Consider the following 11,101-nt stretch of genomic DNA (forward strand, 5'->3'; position numbering starts at 1 on the left):
CCTGCTGAGCTTTTCTACAAAAGGAGCCCTGAGGAGAACATATAGTTAATCCTTCTGTGAAAAAGCAACTGATTAATCAGTTATAATTACTGATGCACTTATGCTCACTGTTGTTTGCTTCAGTTTTTTGTGCTTATAGTTCTAATTTATTGCTCACTTCTTGTTAAATTAAATTTAATTGCTCAGCTGAAAGCTAAGCAAACCACTGAAAAATCTTTTGTCAGTGAAAAATGCTCATACAGAAATTTGCTTGGGTGAACAACTATCTTAGACAAGCTTTAGTGTTTATTGGCTTTAGAAGTTGATCTTGGGAGAGTTTTCTCAAATGCAAACTGTTTTAAGTGGGCAACAGCTTCAAAATGTGAGTGCAGCAGCATACATTAAAGGTTCAAAGAGCTAGATAACTATCTGTGGTTTTAAAAATAGGGACCGCAGGAGCTCTTTGTAGAATGATCTTTTAAAATGAGGACAGTCTTTGTGGTTAGAAAATGATTATTTCAAACTGATGGTGTGCTATTGAATGACTAATGGAGGTATACACAGGCAGGCAGGCTAGAAGACTAAGCTGCTAACTTTTGTGATCCTGTATGCAAAGCGACAAGATTTTTAGAACGGACAACTCATATTTGTACTTATGGAATCAGTGTACCATTATCCTAACAGCCCCACTGTGCATTTGTTGATTCTTATGTACAAGAGGCCAGTGCCTCTCTTAGAAATGTCAAGCACTGTACATGTAGTAAAACAACAGAGAGAATAAAGTTGTAATTTTACCCTGGGCACTTTTCCTTAAATCATCCCTTCACTTTAATAGGGAACTGTTGCGATTTTCAGTGCAGTAAATCTGTAAGAGGCACATCAAGGCATGTCTTTTGTGAATGACTGCCTTAGGAGCTACTTGATAGAAGCAATGTAAAATAATACTTACTTCCTGTTTTGCAAACTTTGTGGGCAAATGAAGCCATTCGTGAGCTGCTCTTCTGGTAATGGCTGGATCAAGTATTCTGATCTGGTTTGCTTTGTATATCATTCTCATTGCTGGTTTCTTCCAAAAGGCATTAGTTCTCTGTTGAGTACACAGCTTTCCATTAAAATTATGAAGCTGAAATAACTTGAGGACATACTGCAGTTGGGAGCTAAAGTCTTTGTCTCTCATGCACACACACATCTACCCACTCATTAGAAGAGACTTTGCAAAGGAAAGAAAGCTCACAAAATAAAATGCACTGAATCAAAGTCTTTATTCTGTGCTCATCTTTCATTGGGACCAGCACAGCAACAAGACAGAGAACTGAAACACATTCTGATGATTTTCCCAAAGGAAAATTAATCCAATCAGCAATTCACTGAATGTGAAAAAACCAATTAATGCTTTTTAATGGTCATGTTATAGGAAAGTGGCAGAACAAAGCTGTCTAGAAATGCAAGGCAATGTCCTAGAAAGAGGTGAAAACACCTTAGAACTGCGTAGAAACATAAGGACTGTTTTATACGCACATACTTAGGGGAAAGCTCCTTAAATCTAAACATAAATGCCCCAGAGTCAACCAAAGACATCCTGTATTACTGTGATAGAATTATAGTGATCTAGCACATCTGAGGTAACTTCCCCACCTATTTATCTAAGGGAGGAATTATCACAGAGCTACAGTCTTAACTGATACGGAGATAACCAAGCTGACCTTATCAGGCCCTAATATTGTTATCTGGAAGGAAAACATGCTCCTGTTTGCTCATGTTCTTGGTTCAAAGCAGGAAGGAAATCAGTTCAGTGGTTTACTAATTAACCCATTTGTTCAGCTTGATGAAAAGCTGATGCATATAACCCAACTCCCTCCCCCAAAACTGAATATGAAAGTGCCAAGTGGGCAGGGGCAAGCATGGCATGTCCCACTGGCCTCAGTGTCAAGTAATAGTGTGTGGCTGGCCGAGGGTGTCAGAGCGACTGCTGCACTCTGCTGTACCTCCAGCTCCTGCTGCTGCATCCCAGCACCAGGATCGAGGCAGCCAGTGGCAGTGCCTGCAGCAGGATCACCTTCCTACCCAAACAAAGGGGTGGGGAGGGGTGGTTTGATGACAGCTGACACAGAATGGGTTGGTAGAGACAGCTTTATGGCATCCATTCATTTGCCCAGATTGGAGCAGCAGGTCATGGGCAGATTGCCGCATTAAAACCAGGGCTGCACGCCATTTGCCATCTGCTCTGTACAACAGAGGTAAGAATTTTGATTCCTATCAGCTTCAAGCGGGCAAAAGAGAGTGTGTGCAGGAAAAGCGCTCCCAGAATTCAAGATAACATTTCACTGCAAACAGCATCTGAGGTTCAAAACAATGCGACCAGGGGTATGGGAGAACAAGAACATATTATAACTGTGAGCGTATGCACAAATGCATAAAGGAGCCAGACCCAGAAGAGAACAGCATCATTTGAGACAGTGGGTGTACAGTGGAGGATTATCTGGAGAAAGATTCTGCTCCAAAGCTATTTCTATCAATAAGTTTTGTTCTTGCAGTAATGTCCAAGGGAGAAAAGAGCAAGAGTCCAGTAGCACCGTGAAGACTAACAAAATTTGTGGCAGGGTATGAGCCTTCGTGAGTCGCTGCTCACGTCTTCAGATATCTTTTCTGCTGCTACAGACAAACACAGCTACCCATCTTGATCTTTGTCCAAGAGAGAGAGCGGAGATCAGCATACTGCAAAGGCTTTGAGGGATCAAACCACCTATTCCACTACCCTTGCTTTCAGGGCCACTGTGCCACAAACTGTGGCATCCACAATTTCTATTTTCTCCAAATATGCTCTTCCAAGCTCTGCTACAAAATCATGCAGAACATGTGTGTGGAAAAACATGTGATCTCTCTCTTCTGAGATATACAAATATTCACATACAAAACTAATTTCTTGAATGCTGCTTTCCACTCCTTCATCTTTTGCACCACAAGAACAAATCATGTTCATTGCATATCAGATATTGTAACCAGGGTGGCAGCCGGCAACACTACTACAGGATAGTTCTGGGATGCTAAAGAAGTGAAGGATGGAAAAACAGCAAATGATACTATTGTTCTTATGGCCCATCAAAGTTACTGGTATTATAAACTGTAGCTGTATTGCAAGAAAGAGACAAATTTGCCTGTCCAAATAAAAGGAGCTGGGGAAACAGTATCTCATGTCAGTCTTTAAAATACTGGATGATGATACAGTGTATTTTCCTTACACATGGTGCTTAAAATAAAAACTCCATGCTAAAAAATCTGGCTTCTATAATTAGGCAAATGTGCATGTATTTGGTTGTTTGGCACTGTTCACTCTACTGTTAGTCATATGCAAAGGAAAACCAATGTAAGATAGCTTGCACAGTGGAATACCATATTGAACTATTTATTTATTTATTATTTATTATTAAATTTATACCCTGCCCTCCCCAATGGGCTCAGGGCGGCTAACAAATAAGGCACATATGCCAAGCTAAACAGATAAAAGCAGGATAAAACAACAATAAAACAATCATTCATATAATTCACTATATCCTTCTTTGCTTTTCTTTCATTAAGAACCACTCCCCCACAGCAGTTTTCTCACTGTCTCAATGCATATGACTCACATAGACCTGAAGGTTAGCTCTACATGACCTGCCAGTCAGTTTCCATCTCATTTGTTACATTTCATACTCCTAAATAGTGCCAAGAAATTGGTGTACAGTACTGTAGGTGACTACGGTAAGCAAAAGCAAGATAAATGAAACCAACTCACAATTAAACGCTGACCACTTAACAGATCCCAAAGCCATTTTAAGTCATGAGGCTTGAAGACAACCAGAACTGCGGTTGTGTTAGGATCGTAGTGTACTGGATCTGAAAAAACAGATTCAGGATAAAAAAGCCGGAATGTTGTCCTCCTTCCAACATCTTCTTCATAGCCAATAACAGGGCCATTATTCATTCTGGTGAAACAAAGATACATATTTTTAAAGAAGCTGGTTATAATAATGATAAATCTCATTTTGCTGCAATACAACTTGGTTTAACAAACTACAGTGCATGCCTCTACAAGGAATTATAGCTATAAAACTAATAAACCACATCACAATTTGCCCTTCTGTGGTTGATTTAAATATTGCTTGCACGGTTACTTCCATTCAGCAAAACACAAGTAATGTGCTTTAATTCTTATTCCACCCTCTGCTTTATTAAAAGGGAGGATGACACACAAACAAGGGATTTCTGATGAGATTATCCAGCACACATCCCACTTGGAAACTGTTCCTACATGCTTTAAGTACAGGAGAACACTCTCTATAAGAAAGAACAAGTCCTGCAAAATCACATGAGACGATCCCCAAAGTTCTCCTTTTCTTCCTCAAGGAAAAAGCAATCATTCATTTTATAGTACATGATAAGACACTCACAAAAAATGAAGACAGCTTTCGATCTGATACTAACACTTAAATAAACAGTTCCAAAATAAGGATGTGTGCTTCATTCTCTTCCTACTTTAACTCCTTAGCGTGTCTCAACAAGAACAGAATAGGGATTAAAGCATTGCAAGGCTTGCAGCACTAAGTCACTGTTTGGGAGATCATGATGAACAGATTATACGCAGCTTCATGAAGAATAAATGGAGGGTGGGCAGAGTACTGAGAAACTTCACTGTGCTCTAACTCATGCCCAGCAAGATGGTGGTAGAAGCAGAGATACTTTGAGCACAGCCAGGACTGCTAATCCAGCCCTATTAACCCCCCCCGCCCCAAGTCTTGCCATGACCACCTGAAGAAGGCTCAAGTTTTGGCTTATTGCAGGCTGAGCTGTGAACAAAAAGAATAATATTGACTGTATGACCTCAGAAAGGCTCTGAATTGGGAGAAAGGGAAAGGAGGGACAAAGAAAACATGTCTCCCTTACAGCTGGTAGCCTAGTTGTAATGAAAGTAGGATAAAGTTCATGTGAGTGGTCAGAGAGAGAATGCTGGCAATAACAGAAACAAATTGCTTCCTGCAGAAAATGGCTAGTTAAAACCATGTGAACCGCTGCAAAAATACAATTATTGCATCTGTGATATGCCACCCAGAACAAGAATAAAGGGTACAGAAGTCTGGAGGACCAAGTCAGTTAGCTTCCTCTCCCTCAACAATAATCTCAGATACCTTTGTAAAAAGGATTCCTTTCATAAGAACATAAGAAAAGCCATGTTGGATCAGGCCAATGGCCCATCCAGTCCAACACTCTGTGTCACACAGTGGCCAAAACCCAGGTGCCATTAGGAGGTCCACCATCGGGACTAGAACTCCAGAAGACCTCCCACTGTTACCCCCCCAAGCATCAAGAATATAGAGCATCACTGTCCTAGTTCCATATACCTTGTGGCTAATAGCCACTAATGGACTTCTGCTCCATACATTCATCCAGTCCTCTACTGAAGCTCTCTATGCTTGTAGCCACCACCACTTCCTGTGGCAGAGAATTCCACATGCTAATTACTCTTTGGGTGAAGAAGTACTTCCTTTTATCTGTTCTAAGTCTACTGCTCATTAATTTCATTCTGCCCACAAGTTCTTGTATTGTGAGAAAGGGAGGAAAGTACTTTTTTCTCTACCTTCTTTATCCCATGCATAATTTTGTTACCCCTCTATCCCATAAGTAATTTTTGTCACCCCTCAATTGTCATTTTAGCTTGGAGCCCTAGCCTTTTTAACCTTTCTTCATAAGGAAGCTGTTCCATCCCCTTAGTCATTTTAGTTGCCCTTTTCTGCACCTTCTTCAATGCTATAATGTCCTTTTTGAGGTGCGGTGACCAGAACTGCATGTAGTATTCCAAATGAGGCTGCACCACAGATTTATACAGGGGTGTTAAGATACTGGCTGATTTGTAATTCCCAGCATAGCATTTGCCTTTTTATTGCAGTAGTACACTGAGTAGACATTGTCAGGACTCCAAGGTCCCTCTTCTGGTCAGTTACTGCCAGTTTGGACTCCATCAACATATATTTATAGTTAGGATTATTGGCTACAGTGTGCATTACTTTGCACTTGCCCAAACTGAATTTGCCATGTTGATGCCCACTCGCCCAGCCTCAACAGATTCCTCTGGAGCAAACTCAGCCACTTCACTGCTTACTCCCAACTCCAAATCATTAATGAACAAACTAAAAAGCAACAGACCTAGTACCGAGCCCTGCAGTACCCCACTGCTTACCACCTTCCACTGTGAAAACTGCCCATTTATATTCACTCTTTGTTTCCTGTTAATTTATCAGTTTTTAATCCACAAAGAACTTGTCCTCTTATTCCATGACTGCTGAGTTTACTTAGGAACCTTTGATAAGAATCTTTATCAAAAGCTTTCTGGAAGTCTAGGTAAACAATATCTACTGGGTCACCCTTTTCTATGTTTATTCACTCCCTCAAAGAACTCTAAAAGGTTAGTGAGACAAGATCTTCCCCTACAGAATCCATGCTGATTCATCATCAATAGCTTTTGTTCATCAATGAAAAAGAAGAAGAGAAGAGATTGGATTTCTACCCCACCCTTCACTACCCAAAAGTGTCTCAGAGCGGCTTACAAACTCCTTTCCCTTCTCTTCCCCACAACAGACACCCTGTGAGGTAGGTGGGGCTGAGAGAGCTCTGACAGAAACTGCTCTTTTTCAAGAACAGCTCTTATCAGAGCTACAGCTTGCCCAAGGTCATCCACCCAGGTGCAAGTGGAGGAGTAGGGAATCAAACCCGGTTCTACAAGATTAGAGTCCATGCATTTTTTGTCAGAAGATTCACAAGTTCACATTTGATTTTTTTTCAGAACTCTTGAATGTATGCCATCTGGACCTGGTAATTTGTCAGTTTCTTATTTGTGCATCAGGCATAAGGCCTCCTCTCTCATCATCTCAATCCGGCTAAGGTCTTTCTTCACCCCTCCTGAAATCAGCGGTTCTGAAGTGGGCAAGCACCTCCCATCTTCCACAGTGAAGACAGCGGCCAAAAATGCATTCAGCTTCTCTGCCATTTCCCTGTCATCCTTCAGTAATCCTTTTACCCCTCGGTTATCCAATGGCCCCACTGCCTCCCTGGCTGGTGTTCTGCTTCTAATGCATTTGAAGAAATTTTTATTGTTGGTCTTTATGTTTTTTGCAATATGTTCCTCATAGTCCCTTTTTTCCTGTCTGATCACTGACTTGCATTTTATTTGCCACAGCCTCCGAGCCCTTTTATTTACCTCACTCAGACTAGCCTTCCACCTCTTAAAGGAATCCTTCTTACATTTTACTGCTTCCATTAGTTTGTTCATTAACCATGAAGACCTTTTTTATACCTATTCGTACCTTTCCTAACCTGCGGTATACACTGTATCTGAGCTTCCAGTATTGTAGTTTTACACAGCCTCCAAGCTTCCTAAAGGGATTTGACCCTCCTTGACTTTCCTTTCGGTTTCTTTTTCACAAGCCTCCTCATTTGAGAGAAGTTACCCCTTTTCTAAAATTGAATGTGACTGGACAGAGAAGGAAAGGGGGCTTTTTGTGTGTGTTCTCTAGCTCGCCCCCTTTTTCTTCTCTGCAATTTAATTTAAATTTCTCTGCTTTCTTCCTTGTCCAACTTTTCCATTTGTTTTAAAGCTGTTCCGACTTTCCTCTTGAAAGATGGTAGCATTCCCTGACTACTGGTTTAAAAATTACAGGACCGAAAACAGGGAGGTGTAGTTGTTTGTGTTAAGTCGCTCGCTTAACAAAGAAGTTGGAGAGTGATTCAGCACGAACTCAACTTTATTCTTCCACTCGAACACAACTCCAACACAGATCAACATCTGATAGTCAGAACAGCCTTTACATTGCAGCTGTCCTGCTTTTAAACATTCCCGGATAATGTAGCCACACCCACTGTACAAATACCAACCAATAAGGTTGTTCACATAAGGACCAATTATGGATGTTCCCGCTCAGGGAGCTTGTTAGAAGGTGATTGGTTAGGTGCATCCTGGGCTAGTAACACGATTGGATGGATTTGGATCCTAGCCCAGGACGAAGCTTTACATTACATTCCAATTAGATGTTTCACGACGTATCATGCATTCAAGGCAGCTTTGAACACACTACAGTTTGGAATTCAGTGTAATTTAGAGGGGGTTGCACAGCTTTTGACTGGGCAAGCTGAAGGGCAGAATGCTGCAGGGACAAAGCCAAATCTTTGCCACTGTTCAATCACATATCCATGTATTATATTTTTATAGCCGTCTCTTATTTGCTTAGCCACTTTATTCGTGTACGTTCTACATTGTGCTCTCATAAACCAGGGTAATTTGTTTTATTTACACTTGTTAGCCTGCGTTTTCTTACTAGTTAAGCCTTAAGAGCATACAATAAAAACATAAGAGACACCAATGTTGGATCAGGCCAAAGGCCCATCCAGTCCAACACTCTGTATCACACAGTGGCCAGAAATACCAGGTGCCATCAGGAGCAGTGCCAGTGGGGCCAGGACATTAGAAGCCCTCCCACTGTTGACCCCCCCCAAGCACCAAGAAGACAGAGCATCACTTGCCCCAGAGTCCCTATCTATACCTTGTGGCCAGTGTTCCCTCTAAGCTGAGTTAGTGTGAGCTAGCTCACGGTTTTGTAGCCTCCGGCTCACAGATTTTTGTCTCCGCTCAGGAAGGATGGCTCCAGTGCAAACTAATTTATGCAGCAGCCAAATTGCTCACTCACAACTTTAATGCCAGCAGCTCACAAAGTAGAATTTTTGCTCACAAGACTCCACAGCTTAGAGGGAACATTGCTTGTGGCTAATAGCCACTGATGGCTCCATATGCTTATCTAATTCCCTTTTGAAGCACTCACTGGAGTGCTAAAGGTGCTATGCCAGAAAGCACTGGGAGATAAAGCAAACTGTTTTCCACTGGGAGTTTATGTATTTCCCTAGGGCACGGCGAAACAGATGCACAAGTTTACTTTCCTAGACAGGCATGAAAAACACAAGTCAATAGACTTGTATTTTCCTCTCAGTTTCTGGCATATGCAAAAAAGCTGTCTGAAACAGTTGCCCTCTCCTTCAAGTTCTTCCAGATACTCTGAGGAGAGGCTACACCTCTCCTTCAAGTTCTTCCAGATACTCTATATATAATCCACAGTTTATTCCTGCACTACCTCCCACATCCCACTTTTTGCCTTGCTTACCTTCTACTGTGAATTTGTAAGCAGCACAGGCTGTGGCCAGGTTCAACCCTGACAGTCTGCTGTTGTTGGGAGACCACCTCTGAGCTCCCGCACAATTTTATGACCCCAATTCTCACACCAGTGATCTTGCCTCCTTACACTGCTGTTGGCTGTGCTGTTCTGCTCTTCCTACTTTCCCACAAGTGTACCGTAACCCCTGTTTTGCCTTTGTGATTCCTCCTCCTCCCATAGACTCCAGTCCATAAGACGCTGCAGCAGTGGAGGATGCCCTGCCGATGGTCACTGGTCACCTTCCCCCCCCCATTTCCAAACACTATCTGAACAACTGGGCATATAATTTAAAAAATTGATACAATATGATTTCACTGAAAGAGAAGCTGGTCACTCTCTTTAACCCAGACCATCTCCCCAGTAGACAGCCAATCTCAACTACTGGAACTTTTCATGCAAAAGGGACAACTTGTGGTGATAATCGAGTGGTAAGTAAACAAACAGTAGCAAGTTTAAAGACTTATCTATTTATTCAGTTCAACCAAATTACATTGGAATGAAAGCATATTTTCAGACCTGGTGTAGGATAATGGTTAAGTCTCCATTCAACTCTGCTGAGCCATGAACTTGCTTACTTTTGCCGACCTGCTTTCTCTCCGCCTCAGTTCTATCCACTTCTTTATTGATAACAGAAAGGTAATAACACTAGCTTCCGTGCACCTTGGTGTTTAGTCATGCCAGCCACATGACCACGGAAATGACTTCGGACAGCGCTGGCTCTTCGGCTTTGAAACGGAGATGAGCACTGCAACCTTAGAGTCGGACTCGACTGGCTTTCAAGCAAGGGGACCTTTACCTTTACTTTACCTTTACATTAATAGGTCCACTTACCAAACCTTGTTATGAAATAAGAAGTTGTTTACCTGATTACCACATCATAGGAATCAATTGTCTCTCCTAGGCTCTTGTTTCGAAGGACACCTCCATTGCCAACAACAACACATTTTTTGCAAGGGGAACTGCTGAAACAAGGAGATAAGAAATGATCGAAGTCTTGAGTGTGGGAGTACATGACCTTGGGGGGAAATTAAATAAAGTCCACTAACAGCATTGCTAGCATGAATACATGAAGCAGACAGGCTGACAAGAGATGAAAGAGGTAACATTTTACAGATGGAGACAATAACCAGTCTGTTGCTGGAGATAAAGACTGCTGGATACAGGCTGCATTTTTAAGGAATTAAGCTTAAGTTTCTTTGTCAAGGGTATATTTGGGAGCCAGACTACACATTACACAAAGCCCTGCTGCGGATATTTTGCTTTCAATTGCAATTTCTGAAACTGTTTTTCAAGCTTCAAAAAAAAACCAAAAAAAACCCCATTGAACCAAAAAGCTTCATGCACTGGAACTGGAGCCTCACTGTGTATAGAGTTAGAAAAATGGCTTCAGACTATATTTCACTTTAGGGGCTGTGGACACACAGTTAAGAACTAAGTTATATAACTGTGGCCCCTCATCCTTTGGATGCTCCAAAATATATAAGCATTTGTATAGAGTGTCCCTCTCAGGCAATATAGCGAGCCTTAATTTAGCTAGCCCAGACAGACTCTCTTTAATTCTTGTAGGTGTCTATTTGTAAGCCATCTTCTCACTCCTTTCTGGATGGATGGGTGGCTATTAATAAAAATCACACCTCATATATTTAGGCTTAGATGCCTCTTCCTGTACACAGCTTGTGATATAAAATCCACTTCTCCATGCTGCAATTCCACACTTGCAGGGAGCCAAGTATAAACATCATAGCCACAAACTGTTACTTTTTTGTATTAGTGTTGATTGGTAATTCATGTGATTTTAACATTTGTTGTTAATTGCATTGGACATCTTAGTTGAAATATTATTAATATCTTAATAAACAGAACAGTTTGTGGACAAACAGTGATGGGCA

General features: G+C 41.5%; 1 protein-coding gene across 1 annotated transcript in view; it reads right to left on the reverse strand.

Moving 5' to 3' along the window:
* Window positions 1-10,146, reverse strand: part of ST3GAL6 (ST3 beta-galactoside alpha-2,3-sialyltransferase 6) — a 24,595-nt gene extending 14,449 nt beyond the window's left edge. Inside the window, exons 1-3 of the mRNA XM_015410731.1 lie at window positions 10,076-10,146; window positions 3,755-3,944; window positions 929-1,066 (exon numbers count right to left, since the gene is read on the reverse strand). Coding sequence (XP_015266217.1) covers window positions 929-1,066; window positions 3,755-3,943 — 327 coding nt within the window. The 5' untranslated portion in view covers window position 3,944; window positions 10,076-10,146. The remainder of the gene's footprint in view (window positions 1-928; window positions 1,067-3,754; window positions 3,945-10,075) is intronic.
* Window positions 10,147-11,101: the final 955 nt, after the last annotated feature.

Source organism: Gekko japonicus, unplaced genomic scaffold (genome assembly GCF_001447785.1).
Source record: "Gekko japonicus isolate JY-2015 unplaced genomic scaffold, Gekko_japonicus_V1.1 scaffold241, whole genome shotgun sequence".
In the NCBI taxonomy this organism is placed as follows: domain Eukaryota; kingdom Metazoa; phylum Chordata; class Lepidosauria; order Squamata; family Gekkonidae; genus Gekko; species Gekko japonicus.